This window comes from Sebastes fasciatus, chromosome 7 (genome assembly GCF_043250625.1).
Source record: "Sebastes fasciatus isolate fSebFas1 chromosome 7, fSebFas1.pri, whole genome shotgun sequence".
Lineage (NCBI taxonomy): Eukaryota > Metazoa > Chordata > Actinopteri > Perciformes > Sebastidae > Sebastes > Sebastes fasciatus.
In genome coordinates, this window is record NC_133801.1 from 1,528,565 (window position 1) to 1,550,961 (window position 22,397).

General features: G+C 41.8%; 2 protein-coding genes and 1 long non-coding RNA gene across 5 annotated transcripts in view; 1 reads left to right on the forward strand and 2 right to left on the reverse strand.

Annotated features, from left to right (window-relative positions):
* gmnc (geminin coiled-coil domain containing) overlaps window positions 1-3,583 on the reverse strand; it is a 10,356-nt gene extending 6,773 nt beyond the window's left edge. The window contains exons 1-2 of the mRNA XM_074640944.1: window positions 2,997-3,583; window positions 470-644 (exon numbers count right to left, since the gene is read on the reverse strand). Of these exons, the coding sequence (XP_074497045.1) occupies window positions 470-590 (121 nt within the window). The 5' untranslated portion in view covers window positions 591-644; window positions 2,997-3,583. The remainder of the gene's footprint in view (window positions 1-469; window positions 645-2,996) is intronic.
* The window catches only part of ostn (osteocrin), a 59,783-nt gene that overhangs the window by 21,470 nt on the left and 15,916 nt on the right, over window positions 1-22,397 (forward strand). For 2 of the 3 annotated variants that reach the window (XM_074640963.1, XM_074640965.1), the window contains exon 3: window positions 16,885-16,970. The gene's annotated coding sequence lies outside the window, so the exon portion shown is untranslated. Of the gene's footprint in view, window positions 1-14,704; window positions 14,985-16,884; window positions 16,971-22,397 lie in introns of those variants that run through there. The other variant, XM_074640964.1, reaches the window with a different exon arrangement.
* Window positions 12,206-12,995, reverse strand: LOC141771061 (uncharacterized). Its single transcript, XR_012594656.1, has 2 exons — window positions 12,719-12,995; window positions 12,206-12,400 (listed from the first exon to the last, which is right to left on the reverse strand). It is a non-coding gene; the product is annotated as an uncharacterized LOC141771061 (long non-coding RNA).

Sequence of the window (22,397 nt, forward strand, 5' to 3'; positions counted from 1 at the left end):
CACTCACGTTTCTAAAATCGTCACTAATGTTGCTAAAAACGTCACAACGTTGCTAAATACGTCACTAACAACGCTAAAAAAACGTCAATAACGTCGCTTAAAATGTCACTAACGTCGTGAAAAAAACATGCTGTCTTAAGGTAACAAATTTCAACTATAACAGCAGCTCACTGGTTAACATGTTATATATTTTAGTTTATCTGTACATATGCAAATACTGCTGATATATTAATACATCAGTAATGATAATAATTCAGTTATGTAAGAATATAAAACTCTGCACGATTTTACTTTTAATACTTAAAGTACATTTTGATGTCGGTACTTCTGCACTAATGTAAAAATGTGAATGCAGGACTTTTACTTGTAGCAGAGTATTTTTAGTGTACTTGTACTTAAATAGAGGTTCTGAGTACTTCGTCCACCGCGGGTTAAATTGTAATATTTGTTGTTAGCTGTTGACTCTCACCCCAAACAGACGACTTCTCTCCGAGGTCACTGAGGTCACAGGGGTCACGGGCCCAAACGGAGGCCAGGGTTTCCATGGAAACGTCAACAGTGTCAGGGCCAAGGGCCAAGTCCTGGAGCATGAGGTGATGATGATGAAGAGGAGGAGGAGGAGGAGGAGGAGGAGGAGGGATTCCCTACAGAGAGACAGAGTTAGTGTGAATGGAGGGAGGTAGCTCAGCAGTGCCAGCTCTCTGTGTGTTGATATGGTGACGATCAACACTTCAGTTACATGTTCAGGTCTCTTTCTCTCAAAGCTTTCACTAAATAAAACACAGTTACTCCACTACGAGGCCACAAGTATGTGGACACCCTGATGACGGTGACACCATGTTCATCAATGTGCTGCTTTAATGTTCTTCCACACCAAACTGGGAAAAACACGTCTTTATGGAGGCCACAAACGTCACTAAAAAAAAAGACACAAGCGTCACTAAAAAACACGTCACTAACGTTGCCAAAAAACACGTCGCTAAAAAACACGTCGCTAAAAAACACGTCACTAACGTCGCTAAAAAACACTTAGCTGAAAAACACGTCGCTAAAAAACACGTCACTAACGTTGCCAAAAAACACGTCGCTAAAAAACACGTCGCTAAAAAACACTTCGCTGAAAAAAAAATCGCTAAAAAACACGTCACTAACGTTGCCAAAAAACACGTCGCTAAAAAACACGTCACGTCGCTAAAAAACACGTCGCTAAAAAACACGTCGCTAAAAAGCACGTCACAAACGTCACTAAAAAACACGTCACTAACGTCGCTAAAAACCACGTCGCTGAAAAACCCGCCGCTAAAAAACACGTCACTATCGTCGCTAAAAAACACGTCACTGACGTCGCTAAAAAACACGTCGCTGAAAAACACGTCGCTAAAAAACACGTCATTAACATCACTAAAAAACTCGCCGCTAAAAAACATGTCACTATCGTCGCTAAAAAACACGTCACTAACGTCGCTAAAAAACACGTCGCTGAAAAACACGTCGCTAAAAAACACGTCATTAACATCACTAAAAAACCCGCCGCTAAAAAACATGTCACTATCGTCGCTAAAAAACACTTCACTTACGTCGCTAAAAAACAAAAAACTAACTTAACTGAAAGTATTGTTGTATTTCGGAGCATCTGAAGTTCCACATTCTTTTGTCCATCTAGTGTTTTAGTAAACTCACCATGTAGATAGAGTCAGTCACTGAATATTAAAGTAATAGCACTAATTAAAAATACATTAAAATCATTAATAAGGAAAATCAGAAAAGGGTTGCAACTATCATCATTATTATTATTATTATAGATTAACGTATAAATTATATAAAGATTAAATATAATATATAAGGATGGATTCACTAGAACAAAACACAGGAATACTTTGTTTGTTCAAACAATCAGCAATAATATTCTCACATATATTATATATTTATATTTATATAGAGACAGTGTAGTATGAAGGCTTCAGGTTAACCTCCCGTTACTTTATCTGAGCAGTTACATATTATTTTTTCCCTTTTTTTCAAGGTTGTTTTCAAACAACATGCAATCCACTGTTTGTAATTACAACTAGTCTATAAACCAACAGACAAACCCATCAAGTACACTAAAGAGCAGTGGCAGCCGGCCAATAGAGGGCTCTAGGAGGCCGCCCTCCCTGAGTCACACACAAAAAAATATTACTACTACTAATAATTATAATAATAATAATAATAATACAAATTATTAATATTTGAGTTTAAAGTATGGAATGCACCCAGTAAAATGTGTAATTTGATTGTAATGTGATTATATTTTGTATTAATAATCTGAATCTGTAAAGTAACTAAAGTTGTCAGATGAATGTAGTGGAGTAAATAGTCGAATAGTCCCTCTGAGATGTAGTGGAGTAGAAAGTAGAAAGTAGCAGAACATGGAAATACTCAAGTAAAGTAGAAGTACCTCAAAACTGTATTTAGCTAAATACTTAGTTACATTCCACCACTGAGTACATTTTATACTGTTGTGTTTTTCAAAGCATTCTTTACTCTTCCTGTTGGAATAGAATAATTGTTAATTATTTAACTGCAAAGTAGTAATGTGTTTTTGATCCCTTCACTTTGTTTTGCATTAAATCGCACCGGGATGTTTGATGAGATTGACTGGATGTGGCACCACAGAGCCACCAAGAAACATTTCCACCAGCCAACACTGCTAAAGAGAAAACTACCTCAACATTCAAAACCAAAACAAACCAAGAAAAGAAATAACAATAATAATAATGACAGAAAGAAAGAGTAGAGTTAAAAAAACAAAAAAAGAGCAGTTACATATTAAAGTGTTTCCTCCATCAGACAGTTGATCGCAGTCAGTCAGACTCTCTGTTCTCCTCTACCAGCTGAGTATTAAACTGCCCGCCAGACTTCATTCAAAAAACCCTCCAAATAACACCAACCAGACCTCGTTCACCAAACACACCATTTATCATCATCTCTGTCACAGACACGAGACATGAACTCACCTGGACTCAGAAGATGAGCCGAAGTCTTCCTCAGATCCTCAGTCTCTATTCGGCGCGCGTTGCGTCGGGCTGTGCGTGTGCGCGCGCTGCAGACGGTGTGAGTTGAGCGAGCAGCGCGCGGACAGAAACACACATGAAGCTGTTTATCTTCTGCACTAAATCCTGAATAAAAGCAGTGAAGTCTGGCGGAGCAGAGAGAGTCCTGATGCTCAGCTGAGGACTCACCGCCGACTGCAGGAGACGGACCTCCAGGTGTGTGCGCGTGCGTGTGTGTTTGTGTGCGTGTATGCGCGTGATGACAGGTCGTCCAATCAGATGACAGGACGCAGCTGTTGACGTCAGTCGTCAGTGTGACATCAGAGCGCTGTAATGGGGACGTCATCCGTCAGGTAGCAGAACCGGATCAGTACTACCTGTACTACCTGCCTGTCTTACCTGTGTAGTATTAGGAATAATAATAAGAATAAACAACATCATATTTTATTTCCCGCCTGATAAAACCAGCTATCAAACTTTAAAAGTACCTCAAGTAGAATATTTAACTGTCATCAGCTTATTATGCTGCATATTATATACTATAATATAATACTGTATAATACTATTATATTATATATTATATAATACTGTATAATACTATTATATTATATATTATATAATACTGTATAGTATTATATTATATACTATAATATGATACTGTATAATACTATTATATTATATACTATAATATAATACTGTATAATACTATTATATTATATATTATATAATACTGTATAGTATTATATTATATACTATAATATGATACTGTATAATACTATTATATTATATACTATTATATAATACTATTATATTATATATTATTATATAATACTGTATAATACTATTATATTATATATTATATAATACTGTATAATACTATTATATTATATATTATTATATAATACTGTATAGTATTATATTATATACTATAATATGATACTGTATAATACTATTATATTATATATTATTATATAATACTATTATATTATATATTATTATATAATACTGTATAATACTATTATATTATATATTATATAATACTGTATAATACTATTATATTATATATTATTATATAATACTGTATAATACTATTATATTATATACTATAATACTGTATAATACTATTATATTATATATTATTATATAATACTGTATAGTATTATATTATATACTATAATATGATACTGTATAATACTATTATATTATATATTATATAATACTGTATAATACTATTATATTATATATTATTATATAATACTGTATAATACTATTATATTATATACTATAATACTGTATAATACTATTATATTATATATTATTATATAATACTGTATAGTATTATATTATATACTATAATATGATACTGTATAGTACTATTATATTATATACTATTATATAATACTGTATAGTACTATTATATTATATACTATTATATAATAGTACTATGTAGTAGCCTACTGAATGGTATAAATTATAATAACGCTGTGTAGTACTGAATAGTATGAAGTTTGATGAAACTGATACTACACACACACACACACACACACACACACACACACACACAGTTAAACTCTAATCTGACAGCAGGTCAGTTACTCTGCAGCAATAATTAGGATCTAATTCACTAACTGACAACAAGGTGACACATTAACAGAGAGGAGAGGAGAAGAGGAAACAAGAGAGGAGAGGAGACGAGAGGAGAGGAGACAAGGAGAGAGGAGACGAGAGGGGAGGAGCCAAGGAGAGGAGAGGGGGAAACGAGAGGACAGGAGGAAGAGAAGAAACAGAAGACAGGAAAGGAGACAAGGAGAGGAGAAAAAACAGAGGACAGGAAAGGAGACAAGGAGAGGAGAGGAAACAAAGAGACAAGAGAGGAGAGGAGACAAGGAGACGAGGAGAGGAGGAAGAGAAGAAACAGAAGACAGGAAAGGAGACAAGGAGAGGAGAGGAAACAAAGAGACAAGAGAGGAGAGGAGAGGGAAGAGGAGATGAGGAGGAGAGGAGAGGAGACAAGAGAGGAGAGGAGAGGAGACAAGAGAGGAGAGGAGAGGGAAGAGGAGATGAGGAGGAGAGGAGAGGAGGAAACAAGAAGCAAAGAAGAGCCAGGCTGAGGTTTGCAAAAGACCATAAGGATTGGACCATAGAGGACTGGAGTAAGGTCATCTTCTCTGATGAGTCCTTTTCAGCTTTGCCCAACACCTGGTCGTCTAATGGTTAGACGGAGACCTGGAGAGGCCTACAAGCCTCAGTGTCTCGCACCTACTGTGAAATTTGGTGGAGGATCGGTGATGATCTGGGGCTGCTTCAGCGGGGCTGGAATCGGGTAGACTTGTCTTTGTGAATCAAGCCAAGTACAAACCTCAGCCTGGCTCTTCTTTGCTTCTTTGGTGCTCTGACAATGTTCCCCACCTCTGAGGAGTGGTTCTTCCAGCAGGACAATGCTCCATGGCACACAGCCAGGTCAGTGAAGGTGTGGATGAAGGACCACCAGATCAGGACCCTGTCATGGCCAGCCCAATCTCCAGACCTGAATCCGATTGAAAACCTCTGGAATGTGATCAAGAGGAAGATGGATTTTCCAGAGCTGTATATATATATTTATATATTTATATTTATATCCAGGAGGTTGAGTTCCGTTATGAGGAGCAGTGAGTCCGTCCAGGTTGCAGCTGACGTCTCATCACCTCCAGCTGAGCCAGAATCTGCTCCATTAACCCGTTAAACCGTTAAACCTGACTTTCCTCATCAGCGGGGGGGTATATAGTACTGTGTGTGTGTGTGTGTGTGTGTTTGCAGGGGGTGTGTGTGGGCGTGTCCGTCAGCAGGTCGTCCTCTTTGATGCGTCTCTGTTGTTGCTAGGCGACCGTTGAGGTCAATCAGAACGCCCCCCGGGGTAATTAAACAAGCCTCCGGGTCGCCGTGGTCGTTAACCAGAACCAGAGCGGCGGGCAGCAGGTCGGAGGATTACTGACCCAACAGAGACTCTGGTTCTGACAGCAGGTCAGAGGATTACTGACCCAACAGAGACTCTGGTTCTGACAGCAGGTCAGAGGATTACTGACCCAACAGAGACTCTGGTTCTGACAGCAGGTCGGAGGATTACTGACCCAACAGAGACTCTGGTTCTGACAGCAGGTCGGAGGATTACTGACCCAACAGAGACTCTGGTTCTGACAGCAGGTCAGAGGATTACTGACCCAACAGAGACTCTGGTTCTGACAGCAGGTCAGAGGATTACTGACCCAACAGAGACTCTGGTTCTGACAGCAGGTCAGAGGATTACTGACCCAACAGAGACTCTGGTTCTGACAGCAGGTCAGAGGATTACTGACCCAACAGAGACTCTGGTTCTGACAGCAGGTCAGAGGATTACTGACCCAACAGAGACTCTGGTTCTGACAGCAGGTCAGAGGATTACTGACCCAACAGAGACTCTGGTTCTGACAGCAGGTCAGAGGATTACTGACCCAACAGAGACTCTGGTTCTGACAGCAGGTCAGAGGATTACTGACCCAACAGAGACTCTGGTTCTGACAGCAGGTCAGAGGATTACTGACCCAACAGAGACTCTGGTTCTGACAGCAGGTCAGAGGATTACTGACCCAACAGAGACTCTGGTTCTGACAGCAGGTCAGAGGATTACTGACCCAACAGAGACTCTGGTTCTGACAGCAGGTCTGAGGATTACTGACCCAACAGAGACTCTGGTTCTGACAGCAGGTCGGAGGATTACTGACCAACAGAGACTCTGGTTCTGACAGCAGGTCGGAGGATTACTGACCCAACAGAGACTCTGGTTCTGACAGCAGGTCGGAGGATTACTGACCCAACAGAGACTCTGGTTCTGACAGACAGCTGCTTTCATTGAGTCTCTGCTGAGGAGCCTTTGAGCCGGGCACTAGAGCTCTGACTGCTGCAGACCTGAGTCACACTGAGCTGCTCCAGAGGGGAGAATTAAAATCATTTATTCAACACGTTAATGCATTTTTAGGTCGTAGCGGCTGGAATCTCTGAAAAATGGCAAAAACTGTCCGAAACTCCGAAAAATACCGGAAAAAACCTGAAAATGTTAGAAAAAAATGTCTGAAAAAAGTCCTAAAAATGTTGTAAAAGTGTCCAAAACAAGTCAAAGTAATACATGAAAGATGTCAGAAAATGTCTGACAAATGTTCGAATTTTTTTTTTTTAAATCCAAAAATTGTCAGAAAAATGGTCTGTCAAAGTTAACGCGATAATAACACGTTGACGCAAATTCGTTTTAACTCCACTAATTTCTTTAACGTATTAACACAACTTGTGATTTTTAGGTTGTAGCGGATCAGTTTTAAAGCTAGAGTGAAGATCCTGATATCATCTGAAACTATAAAACCATCAGTACCAACCAGGTCAGACTAGCTGGTCATGAAGGAGGTTAAATAACACTCTGAACTTACACTAAACGTTGGAGAGGAAAAACTGTCATGTCCATTTAGAAAGGGGTCCCTTGACCTCTGACCTCCAGATCAGTGAATGTAAATGGGTTCTATGGGTACCCACGAGTCTCCCCTTTACAGACATGCCCACTTTATGATCATCACATGCAGTTTGGGGCAAGTCATAGTCAAGTCTTTATGGATCCTGCAGGCTGATTTTAAGATATTCTAATATCCCCACGTAGTACTATAGTACACCACACTAGTACACCACACTAGTACACCACACTAGTACACCACACTAGTACACCACACTAGTGCACCACACTAGTACACCACACTAGTGCACCACACTAGTACACCACACTAGTACACCACACTAGTACACCACACTAGTGCACCACACTAGTACACCACACTAGTGCACCACACTAGTACACCACACTAGTACACCACACTAGTGCACCACAATAGTACACCACACTAGTACACCACACTAGTGCGCCACAATAGTACACCACACTAGTACACCACACTGGTACACCACACTGGTACACCACACTAGTACTAGTACACCACACTAGTACACCACCTAGTACACCACACTGGTACACCACACTGGTACACCACACTAGTACTAGTACACCACACTAGTACACCACCTAGTACACCACACTGGTACACCACACTGGTACACCACACTAGTACTAGTACACCACACTAGTACACCACCTAGTACACCACACTGGTACACCACACTAGTACACCACACTAGTACACCACCTAGTACACCACACTGGTACACCACACTGGTACACCACACTAGTACTAGTACACCACACTAGTACACCACCTAGTACACCACACTGGTACACCACACTGGTACACCACACTAGTGCACCACACTAGTGCACCACAATAGTACACCGCACTAGTACACCGCACTAGTACACCACACTAGTACACCACACTAGTACACCACACTGGTACACCACACTAGTACTAGTACACCACACTAGTACACCACACTAGTACAACACACTAGTGCACCACAATAGTACACCACACTAGTACACCACACTAGTGCACCACAATAGTACACCACACTAGTACACCACACTGGTACACCACACTGGTACACCACACTAGTACTAGTACACCACACTAGTACACCACCTAGTACACCACACTGGTACACCACACTGGTACACCACACTAGTACTAGTACACCACACTAGTACACCACCTAGTACACCACACTGGTACACCACACTAGTACACCACACTAGTACACCACACTAGTACACCACCTAGTACACCACACTGGTACACCACACTGGTACACCACACTAGTACTAGTACACCACACTAGTACACCACCTAGTACACCACACTGGTACACCACACTGGTACACCACACTAGTACACCACACTAGTGCACCACAATAGTACACCGCACTAGTACACCGCACTAGTACACCACACTAGTACACCACACTGGTACACCACACTAGTACTAGTACACCACACTAGTACACCACACTAGTACACCACACTAGTACACTGGTACACCACACTAGTACACTAGTACACTAGTGCACCACATACTGTAGACGTACAGCTGGGGGCTCGTGGGGGTTCCTTGGTGGTTTATGGTCTCTGTATTATGGTCTGTGGTTAATGTGTGAGGCTGAAGGTGGTTTAGGAGTTGTAACCTGGTTTTGAGGTTTTCTGGTGGTTACTGGCAGCTGGCTGAGGGATTCTGGGTATTTAAAGTGGATTTTGGGGTATTTAAAGAGGGTTATAGGGTATTTAAAGAGGGTTTCTGGGTGTTTAAAGAGGGTTTCTGGGTATTTAAAGAGGGTTTCTGGGTGTTTAAAGAGGGTTTCTGGGTATTTAAAGAGGGTTTCTGGGTGTTTAAAGAGGGTTTCAGGGTATTTATAGAGGGTTTCGGGGTATTTAAAGAGGGTTTCTGGGTATTTATAGAGGGTTTTGGGGTATTTAAAGAGGGTTTCTGGGTATTTAAAGAGGGTTATAGGGTATTTAAAGAGGGTTTCTGGGTATTTAAAGAGGGTTTCTGGGTGTTTAAAGAGGGATTCTGGGTATTTAAAGAGGGTTTCTGGGTATTTAAAGAGGGTTTCTGGGTGTTTAAAGAGGGATTCTGGGTATTTAAAGAGGGTTTCTGGGTATTTTAGGAGGGTTTCTAGGTATTTAAAGAGGGTTTCTAGGTATTTATAGAGGGTTTCTAGGTATTTATAGAGGGTTTCTGGGTATTTAAAGAGGGTTTTGGGGTATTTAAAGAGGGTTTCTGGGTATTTAAAGAGGATTTCTGGGTGTTTAAAGAGGATTTCTGGGTATTTAAAGAGGGTTATAGGGTATTTAAAGAGGGTTTCTGGGTATTTAAAGAGGGTTTCTGGGTATTTAAAGAGGGTTTCTGGGTATTTATAGAGGGTTTCTGGGTATTTAAAGAGGGTTTCTGGGTGTTTAAAGAGGGTTATAGGGTATTTAAAGAGGATTTCTGGGTATTTAAAGAGGGTTATAGGGTATTTAAAGAGGGTTTCTGGGTATTTAAAGAGGGTTTCTGGGTGTTTAAAGAGGGTTATAGGGTATTTAAAGAGGATTTCTGGGTATTTAAAGAGGGTTTCTGGGTATTTATAGAGGGTTTCTGGGTATTTAAAGAGGGTTATAGGGTATTTAAAGAGGATTTCTGGGTATTTAAAGAGGGTTATAGGGTATTTAAAGAGGGTTTCTGGGTGTTTAAAGAGGGTTTCTGGGTATTTATAGAGGGTTTTGGGGTATTTAAAGAGGGTTTCTGGGTATTTAAAGAGGATTTCTGGGTGTTTAAAGAGGGATTCGGGGTATTTTAGGAGGGTTTCTAGGTATTTAAAGAGGGTTTCTAGGTATTTATAGAGGGTTTCTGGGTATTTAAAGAGGGTTTTGGGGTATTTAAAGAGGGTTTCTGGGTATTTAAAGAGGGTTTTGGGGTATTTAAAGAGGGTTTCTGGGTATTTAAAGAGGGTTTCTGGGTATTTAAAGAGGATTTCTGGGTGTTTAAAGAGGATTTCTGGGTGTTTAAAGAGGGATTCGGGGTATTTTAGGAGGGTTTCTAGGTATTTAAAGAGGGTTTCTAGGTATTTATAGAGGGTTTCTAGGTATTTATAGAGGGTTTTGGGGTATTTATAGAGGGTTTCTGGGTATTTAAAGAGGGTTTTGGGGTATTTAAAGAGGGTTTCTAGGTATTTAAAGAGGGTTTCTGGGTATTTAAAGAGGGTTTCTAGGTATTTAAAGAGGGTTTCGGGGTATTTAAAGAGGGTTTCGGGGTATTTAAAGAGGGTTTCTGGGTATTTAAAGAGGGTTTCTAGGTATTTAAAGAGGGTTTCTGGGTATTTAAAGAGGGTTTCGGGGTATTTAAAGAGGGTTTCTGGGTATTATGTAAGAGGACTTTTAGATCCTGTGTGAGGTGTTTTATAAATGTCTGGCTGCAGCTTGTTTAAAGTCCGGCTGAGATTGCAGCGTGTGGCGTTGGTGGGCGTGGTCGTCGGCGTGGACGTCCAGTTGAGAGCACGCTGCCGGCAGTCAGCCAGCCGCCGCTGTTGTCCAACAAATCCTGCCGTCCGTCCGTCCCCCTGTTATTAGGATCCCAGCAGGGGGCGGGGGGGTTAAGGGTTTAACATCTGTCCCAGTGAACAGCAGTTGGACCACCAGGTAGCCCACCTGTAGCCCCGCTGACGGCTAATTAGCTGCTAACTGCTGCCAGGCCTGGAGGCTGTTTATTACACGTCTGTCACCGTTAACTCTCACTTTATTTACCCTTAATCACGGGTTCTAGATGTCACCGTTAACTCTCCCGTTATCTATCCTTCAACACGGGTTCTAGATGCATTAATAGCAGCGAGGTCGTCAATATTAATCACAATATCCTGTAGAAATATTGATATGGTAGTCTTGTGTGTGTGTCCAGGGCCGGCTCCAGCCCTGATGGTTCCCTATAGGCAAAATTCATATTTATTATAATAAATAACTGTATTTATTATAATATAAATAAATAATTAATCCCTGATATTAATGGCTTGAAGGTGTTTGACCACAAGTTACACTTTTATTAACAAATAACGGCGGCTGGGCAGATGAAAAAGTGTGAGAAAGAGAGTTACAGGGGTGTTAAGTTTATTTATTTATTTATTTATTTATTTATTTATTTATATATTTATTTATATATTTATTTATATATTTATTTATTTATATATTTATTTATATATTTATTTATTTATTTATTTATATATTTATTTATATATTTATTTATTTATATATTTATTTATTTATATATTTATTTATTTATTTATATATTTATTTATATATTTATATATTTATTTATATATTTATATATTTATTTATATATTTATTATTTATTTATTTATTTGTTACTTAAAAGCAGAAAATGAGGAAAGGCGCTCACAAGCATTTTTAAAAAACAATTATAATGATTATAATTATTTTTTAGTTGCGTCGAAGAACCGATATTGATAAAAAGTGAGATTTCATTGCAACGCCGTCACCCAGCAGCAGAGCTACGCCTCCGCCATTTTGGACTGAAAGAGACTACCAGACGCCAGTAAAACGTCCTCCTAAAACGAGCCGTAGAAAAGTCAAACTAAATTAGTTCTGTTCTATTATCATATTCTACTGTATATATAATATACTAAATATATCATATATCAATAATATTTTAATATAATAAGCCTTTTCAGTCCTAAACACCGGAGTTTCGTCTCTTTGCTTCTTTGGTTACGTGACAAATAAATCAGCGTTGACTTCTGGTTCCACAGCGGTCTCCTGGTGAAAGTCTGGTGTTTTTTAGACGCCCTCGTCCTCCTCGACCTCCTCGACCTCCTCGTCCTCCTCGTCCTCCTCGTCCTCCTTGACCTCCTCCCTACGTGGCGTTTGTTGCTCTTTGTACTTCCTGGTTACGTGGATTACATACGAAGTGATTTGGTGTGATATATATACGACTTACAGTGTGTTATTGTTAGTAGGTAAAGCTACCGACGGTGGATGAGAACTGTCTGAAATAGTGACTTTGTTAGGGACTATTTTCAGCGGTGGATTGATCTACATGCTGCGTGCTCTAGTGACTGTTGGTGTCAGCAGGACGGTGGATGAAACGGTGATCAGGTGGTGGATATGGAGCTGACCAAACATCACCGCTAAACTCCCATATGTCCATAAACCTGAAATACAGAACATACAGGTGTGTGTGTGTGTGTGTGTGTTAACCTGCCTGGTTAATCCGGAGTGTGTTCGTCCCCCGCCGAGGTGAACTAAAGACAACAGGCTGGAACGCCTGACTTCTGCACAGGAGGTCACTGCACACACACACACACACACACACACACACACACACACACACACACATTAACTACCCCCCTCAAAACAAAAACATGGACACACAGGACCTGAAACGCCCCCCCGAACACACATACACACTCACAAAACCATGCATGCATGAACACACACACACATCAGTCTACCTGTGCGTGTGTGTGTGTGTGTGTGTGTGTGTGTGTGTGTGTGTGTGTGTGTGTGGCTGGCCGTTGGCCTCGTGCTGCTAAGCTTCCTTTACGTCCACAATGCCGTCCTGCTGAGAGCTCAGGACCAATTAAAGCGCAGAGAGAGAGAGAGAGAGCGCCTCTAACCTCGCTCGCCCAGGGCGCCGTCACAGACTGAGGGGACGAACCAGCTGGTTCACATGATGCAGACGTCAAGACGCAGAAATAGATTCTCATTAGTGTGTCTTAAGATTTCTAAATATAGTTTTTAATGTCAGAATGGATCTATCTGCTTCATGTGAGTCTATGTGGAGGTAGAAGGAAGTTACCGCTTTTATTGTGGTAGTCTGAGTAACGTGACGTCATATCCGTTCTGTATCCGTCAACCAAAACAAACCTCAGAGAGTCTAAAGCGTCGGAGGGTCAGCGTGGATACAACCTGCACCCTCACATGTTAAATCCAGCGTGGTAAACACTACACATCCAGTAAAGGATGGAAACACTTTGGGTTTCACACATTGACAGGAGAAGCAGAGCTACACAGAGCAGAGCTAAAGCTGCATGCTAACTTCTAAGAAAGGCCCAAATAAGTCCGAAAATAAGTCCGAACAGAGGCTGAAATAAGTCTGAAAAAAATTCGAAATAAGACTTAAAATTTAAGCCGAAATATGTCCAAAAAAAGGCCAACAAAATGCCAAAGTATGTCCGAAATATGGCCCAAACGATATCCAAAAATGAAGAAATTTGTTCAAACAAAAGTCCAAAATATGTCAGAAAATGGCTGATATAAGTCTGAATAAAAGACAAGTGGAACTACGTCCGGCCAAAACCAACATGGCGATGGCCAAAAACCAAGATGGCGGTCGCTGCTTGGTTCACCCACAATGAATGCTATGTCTGTTTCTATGCTGATGATTCCATCCTGTATGCTATCAGTTCTCCAGGTTACACTTTAGTGTTTGACAAACCTTCAGACCTGCTTACTTATTTAAAGCTTGTTCTAAACTCCTAAAAGACAAGAGCGTGAAGCTGCCTTCAATGGAAACCTCACCTCTCAGAAACATAACTGTGGTATTTAAACTCTCAATCTTCCAGCTCCTGAGGGAAATATCTGTTGAATCTCTTAAGATTGTATTTCACTTCATCCTGAGTTTCGTTCAGATATTTGTCAGCGCTTTTAACGGTCTCAACGTCACCTTTTCACCTTCACTTCTTAAAAAAAGCCGCTGTTGTTACATTTGACAACAACATAAAATCACTGGCTGTTAAATAATGAGATTATGTTCAACATGAGTGACAGCTAATGATAGGTTACTAACGCCGCTAACAGTAGAGAGGAGTCGGGTGTCGCCGGGCAGCATGCCTCCCACTGTTCTCTCAACAATACACCGACACTCACCTGGTGACATCACCGGCCGCCGGGCCCTCTCATTGGCTGCCTGCTAGGGTCACAAGGCGCTCAGCAGAGGTCGGAGTGTGTGGGAGTGTGTAGGTGTGTGTGGGTGAGAGTGTGCCACCACTGAAGCGTTGTAAATGTTTTTGTTGTGTTGGGACAAAGCGTTCTCTCTGGTTAGTGAAGTGTGAAGAGAGATTTAATACTTCCTCCTGTAAGTGTGTGTGTTAACATCATCCATCCATCCATCCATCCATCCATCCATCCATCCATCCATCCATCCATCCATTTAGTTCAGCTCATGATCCATGGTAAAAATAGGTTGACACTCATGATGTTTTTACTAAACGTAATCACGTAGCTTAGTTTTATTTCCTTTTTTGTGTGTTTCAATTTACAACGTTAAACACGTGTTTAAAACTGCAACCGTAATGTGGGAGAATATAAATGCCCCTCTAAACGTCATCATGAATGCAGTTGAGTTGTATGGGAGACAGAGTTGAATAATGTGACTGTACAGATAATTGACTCTCTAAATGAGGCTTTAGTGGGAAGCTCTTCTCTGAAATATACCAAACAAGCAGTTCATATAAACTGAAAGGTAACTCTGCAGTGCTTAACATTTAAATATTAACAGATATAATATGTTGTAGAACAAAACAATATTTTCTGCATTTATTGAGACTTTTGTGAGGAAATAAATTTGAGGAATCTGAAGAGGTGGAGCTCCAGGGTTTAGGACTGTGAACGTCTTTGAGCAAGGCACTGATTGGACCCTCCACCTTTCAGAAAGCAGGTTGAAGTCCTGGACTGACTGACTGACTGACTGACTGTCTGACTGACTGTCTGTCTGTCTGTCTGACTGACTGACTGACTGACTGTCTGACTGACTGTCTGTCTGTCTGTCTGACTGTCTGACTGACTGACTGACTGACTGTCTGACCGACCGTCCGACCGACCGACCGACCGACTGTCTGACCGACCGACCGACCGTCCGTCCGACTGTCTGACTGACTGACTGTCTGTCTGTCTGACTGACTGTCTGTCTGACTGACTGACTGACCGACCATCCGACCGACCGACCGACCGTCCGTCCGACTGTCTGACTGACTGACTGTCTGTCTGACTGTCTGTCTGACTGACTGACTGACTGACTGACTGACTGACCGACCGTCCGACCGACTGTCTGACTGACTGACTGACTGTCTGACTGTCTGTCTGACTGACCGACCGACCGACCGACCGACCGTCTGACTGTCTGACCGACCGACCGACCGACCGACCGACCGACCGACCGACTGTCTGACCGACCGACCGACCGTCCGTCCGACTGTCTGACTGACTGACTGTCTGACTGACTGACTGACTGACTGACTGTCTGACCGACCGTCCGACCGACCGACCGACCGACTGTCTGACCGACCGACCGACCGTCCGTCCGACTGTCTGACTGACTGACTGTCTGTCTGACTGACTGTCTGTCTGACTGACTGACTGACCGACCATCCGACCGACCGACCGACCGTCCGTCCGACTGACTGTCTGACTGACTGACTGACTGTCTGACTGTCTGTCTGACTGACCGACCGACCGACCGACCGACCGACCGTCTGACTGACTGTCTGTCTGTCTGTCTGACTGTCTGACCGACCGACCGACCGACCGACCGTCCGTCCGACTGTCTGACTGTCTGTCTGTCTGTCTGACTGTCTGACCGACCGACCGACCGTCCGTCCGACTGTCTGACTGACTGACTGTCTGTCTGACTGACTGACTGACTGACTGACCGACTGACCGTCCGACCGACCGACCGACCGACCGACCGACCGACCGTCTGACTGACTGTCTGACTGACTGACCGACCGACCGTCCGACCGACCGACCGACCGACCGACTGCTGGTTTGTTGTTCTCTCTGCAGGTTCCCTCCACTCCACAAACTAATCTGGTTTAATCCCAACAGGAATCCAGCAAACTAACGCCTCTAAACCTCAAATCTGATCACACAACTTTTCATTACTTCCATATTAGAGCTGTGCTGTAAGACGGCTGGATTTAACACAGCGGCTAATGTCCCCAAAACAGCCCCCAATACCTCAGTGTGTGTGCACACGAGTCATTAAAACAACAGACTAACAGTATTCAGACCTGCTAGCCTCCCGTACCAATACACACAACTTTACTAGAGATGTTGTTCTGTGGGTGGTGCTAGAGTTAGATAAAGGTAATGGGTAAACAGTTGAAATGGCTTCTAGAGACAAGAACAAGAATATTTATTGAAGTGAATGGGAGCCTTTAGAAAGGGAGTAATCTGAGCTCTTGTTTCTGTATAAATACTTTATACATACATTCTGTTAATATGCTGTAAAATCAAAACATGTGGATCAGTGCAGCTATAAACTGTCTGCTCTTATTCCCCTTTTGTTTTCACATGGTATCAATGTAAAGCTGCATTTATAGTATAAAAAGAACTCAAACGTAATCTCTACTGTTCTCTGTCAGCATCCGTGAAGATGAGCAGAAGAATCAGAGAGCTGTGATGTCATGGCGGGACAAATCGTGGTTACTCTGAGGGCGACGGCGGCCTGGTAAGTCCTCACACACACACACACACACACACACACACACACACACACACACACACACACAGACGTTATCCCCTGAAAGGCCGAATGCAGCAGCCGCCTCTAAAGCAGCCAAACACGGAGTAGAAAAGGCTGAGAGGAGGACTGTTGGTGACTGTTGTGTCTCTAAACCAAATACCGAGTGTCTGAACAGCAGCCAAGCCTGAAGGGGCAACCGGCGAGCCAACAACGCTGGTTGTCACGGTAACAGTAGTAGTAGTAGTAGTAAGAAGAAGAAGCCCAACTATTCAGGGATTTCACAGAGATGTTTCATGTTTCTCAGTCAAATATCAAACAACAATATGTGGAAGATTAAAACAAAATATGATCATCTAATAAATGCTGATATATTATTATAGATTAAACTAGCAGCAGTTTATTAAATCATTAAAATGAGCTCCACCTTTACCAGCTGCAATGTTAAAGTGATGAACACAAAAAAATCCCCAAAATAGCAGAAAAATATTAAAATAACAGAAAAATATTTTATTTAATGAACACATAAAATATCCAAAAAATATTAAAATAGCAGAAAAATATTAGTAAATATCAAATATTTTTTTGAATATCCAAAATAATATCAGTAAAATATCCCAAAATATATTACTAAAATATCCTTAAAATACAAGTAAAATATAAAAAAAATGCAAAGGGAAAATTGTGCATAAATAAATAAATGCATAAATATGTAATTAAATAAATAAATACATATATACATTTAAAGATAAATATAAAAAATAAAAGAAGTACAAAAATAAATAATTAATCAAAAAGAAATTAATGAATAAAAAAATGCAAAAATAAATACATAAATAAAGAAAATGGAAAATTAAACAGAAGAGTAAATAAATAAGTGAAATTAATACGATGATAAATAAATAAAGAAGCAAATTAAAACAGAAATATCAATTTATGTCACATTACATACATTAATTAACGACTACATTTAATCTTAATATTATTTTTGCTACATTTAATGACATTCATTTATTTATTTATTATTGATTTTGGCATGTTCTGTCCTCCATAGAAACTGTTCTACTACACACACAAACCAGTAATACACAAAACGTACAACACAGAGATGAAAGAGGAAATAAATGATCAGCTAAATAAATGAAGAAATGAAGGATCCAACTGTAGACGTGAGAACGAGTTTAAAAGTTTCTATTTTTAGAAAAGTTAGAGAGTGAGGTTGTTTAGTTCGACGGTTAAAGTCAGACGGTCCTCACAGGTACACAAGTTAAACTGTGTGTGTGTTCGGTAGCGGTGTCTCTTGTCGCCGTAGCGATGGAACCAGGCCAGAGTGTCCCCAGTGAGCGCGCTCAGACCAGAGTGAAATCCACCAATCAGAGAGCTGCTGCCCCGTCGCAGGGGGCCGCTGGCATCAATCAGGTCCACAGATACCTGCCAATAACACACACACACACGCACACACGCACGCACACACGCACACACGCACACACGCACACACACACACACACACACACACACACACACACACACACACACACACACACACACACACACACTTTGTTTACTGGTTTTACTGGATGAGTCCTCGTTCAGTCAGCAGCCAATCAGAGGAGGCAGAATGTCAGAGTGATGTTAGCTGAGACATGGCGGGGTTAAAGGGTCAGCTGACCTGTTGTTTGGGTTTTATTTGTTCAGTTTTTGGTGATTTCTGTCTCTGAGACGGTGGTGGAAGAAGTTCTCCTTTAGTTTTCTAACCCTAAAGTACAACCAGGTCAAAATACTCCGTTACATGTCAAAGTCCAGAAGTACTTTGTATGTCCAGTGGAGACCTCGTATAGTGATCACGTCTGTCCGGGTCAGAAGCCGATGATTAGTAGGACTACATTTTTGTTGTAGTGCATCATTTCTCATGCAGATTAGCATTGAAATGACATTTGTATATTAATTACATGAATATAAAGTAATGAAACGGACCGCTTCGCTATAATCTGCCTTTTCCCTGAACGAGGGTGAGGTGTTGGCGTTGGCGTTGGCGTTGGTGTTGGCGTTGGCGTTTTTGCCCGTCTCTGCAACGTGACAGTGCATGCAGAACGGCGCCCTTTGCCCGGGTTTCTCGCTTGCTCTCCCGGTAGCGGCACGGAGGGAGACGGGCGCCGGTCTGCATGTGTACCGCAGAGCCGTTTAAGGATCGGAAATAGTTTCACTTTGGGGGCGTTACGTGACGAAGCATTATTAATCCACTGGGCGACTTTCCTTTTCCCGTCATGATATCAATGTGCACGCAGCAGACAGTAAAAAAACAAAAAAATCGACCAATGTTAATCTGACGTAGTTTTAAAATGTTGTTCCAGATGTTTTCATGTATGAAAAGAGCCCAGATGAAGCCTGTAGGTGGACTACTGGATTACTATCAGCAGATTATTGAAACAGCGTCTGTAGAGGAGTGATTTGTGTAGCTGTGATCACTGTAAGAGGTTTCCACTGTGATCCAATAAAGAAACTATCAAAGTGTACACGCAGCACACAGCCCTGATTCCTGTCACAGTAAACAAACAGATAACTAACGTCGACTACAGGCCGACGCCACCGTGAAGGTTATCAGATAGCGGCGTTACTTTGATTGAGAGTTTCAGCAGTTTGGTTGAATTCTCGCTCTAGCTGCTCTTCATAAGAAGAATCATTGATATCAATACCGATGAGTCTGGACAGCAGCGTCAGAGTCTTGGTATTCACAGTGTGATCCTAGGACACACACACACACACACACACACACACACACACACACACACACACACACACACACACACACAGTGACAGTAAAGGCCATCCGTCCTGTCGGGGTGTCCTTGACGAGCTGCTGGACTGTGACCTGTCACAGGTTCGATCCCCATGACAGACGCTGCTGTCAACAACAACCTGTGTGTGTGAGCTGCATGTCTGAGTGACATCAGGTCACAAACATCTATTCTACTAGTAGTATAATACTAATAATATGAATATAGCCTGATCTTTATCTGACTCTGAGTCTGTGTTTAAACTCACTGTGGCCTCCTGAGTAACAACAACATCTATCTTTATAGATCATTATAGATACAGACTTTTGTATAAATGAAAGGTTGTTTTATGATTATTAGTTATACATGTACAAATATAATTTTGACTACCTCAGGGTCCCAACCGGGGGTCCGGGCCCCCCTTAGGGGCTCCTTAAACCTCCGCTTTAAGGTGTCAGTTCTTAAGCTTATTACACAAATATAGAATGTAGTGACAGTAATGTGTGAGCTGATGGTTAGGTTGTGATTGTACCTGTGCAGGTAGCAGGTGTGGACGCTCTTCTCATGTTTCCTGTTGGCTGAACTCACACATTTTTAAACATCTCTCAATGTTTGCAGCGGCGGTGTCGTCTTTCTAATCCCAGCAGGGTGGGCCGGCGTCGCTGTTCTTGGTTTGATGGTAAAAACCTTTAAAATCCTGCACAGATCCTGACTTGGCCCGCGGCACGCCGCCATCCATCAAACACTCTGAAATGTGGTCGAGGCTGCTGTCAGCCGTCGGCTCACGTCGAGCCGCCGCCGCCGCCGCCTTCATCTCCTGCCAGTGGCCGCCAACCGCCCGCTGATTACAGCGTCGTGTTTGCTTTTAACCTCGTGTACCTTTTTAAACTGTCACGTCTTTAAACGTAACTGATCCCACATGTCGGCGTCACATTATCAGACGGGCAGAAATACTTAAAGGAGTGTTTCTCTGACGCTGATGTCAGATCACTGCCGAGATAACGGAGATGTTAAAGTGTCTTCTGATCAAACAGATTAGACCAGAGTAGTTTAATGTGACAGTGAAGGACGTGGAAAGTGTAACCGCTGTCAGTCGAGTCAGTTTGTTCGTTTGAAGACGTCTTAGAGAGAGGCAGGACGTCTGTCTCCGCTCACACAGGACAGATTAAAGTCACATTTCATCCTCGAAAAAATCTGATCTATACGTATTAAAGCTGAGAAAATTCACCTCCAGTATCTCCTGAGACTCTGGTGGATCCAATGAGCCCAACTGGATTCATGTGTGATGATGTTAGTCCCCATAGGAGACATTTCATTGACCTCACTGTATAAAATGACCTGTGGTGACCTCTAGGATAATCACAGCCTCATGAAACTTTACAACCACAAACTAGAGACCTAGAGCATTCAGAGGATGGATGGATCAAACTAGAGACCTAGAGCATTCAGAGGATGAATGGATCAAACTAGAGACCTAGAGCATTCAGAGGATGGATGGATCAGACTAGAGACCTAGAGCATTCAGAGGATGGATGGATCAGACTAGAGACCTAGAGCATTCAGAGGATGGATGGATCAGACTAGAGACCTAGAGCATTCAGAGGATGGATGGATCAAACTAGAGACCTAGAACATTCAGAGGATGGATGGATCAAACTAGAGACCTAGAATATTCAGAGGATGGATGGATCAGACTAGAGACCTAGAGCATTCAGAGGATGGATGGATCAAACTAGAGACCTAGAACATTCAGAGGATGGATGGATCAAACTAGAGACCTAGAGCATTCAGAGGATGGATGGATCAAACTAGAGACCTAGAACATTCAGAGGATGGATGGATCAAACTAGAGACCTAGAGCATTCAGAGGATGGATGGATCAAACTAGATACCTAGAGCATTCAGAGGATGGATGGATCAAACTAGAGACCTAGAGCATTCAGAGGATGGATGGATCAAACTAGAGCCCTAGAGCATTCAGAGGATGGATGGATCAAACTAGAGACCTAGAACATTCAGAGGATGGATGGATCAAACTAGAGACCTAGAACATTCAGAGGATGGATGGATCAGACTAGAGACCTAGAGCATTCAGAGGATGGATGGATCAAACTAGAGACCTAGAGCATTCAGAGGATGGATGGATCAAACTAGAGACCTAGAGCATTCAGAGGATGGATGGAACAAACTAGAGACCTAGAGCATTCAGAGGATGGATGGAACAAACTAGAGACCTAGAGCATTCAGAGGATGGATGGCTTTCCTAGCTAGATTGACAATAAGGGGGTTTCTGAGCAGTTCACACAACACAAGTGCTCGCCGTCCAATCGCCCAAAAAATGTTGCAGAAATCTCCAAAATGTTAAAAGTTTTTTATCCCAAATCACAGCATGTCTTTTTCTCTGGTGTTCCTCAAGGTCTTGGTGTCTTAATGTGGTATTTTGGAGGGATTATTGATCATTTTGATCAATTCTCCAGTGGTAAAAAATGGTTAAATTTAGCACCAGATCTGTGTAACAAATGATATCAACTCAAAAATGTCTGCAACAACTTCTGAGACATAATAGAGCATGGGGATGGTTTATTTCTTGACACACAGTGCTGAGCTGCATCTCAGATTAATCTTCAGGTTTCCAGCTTTC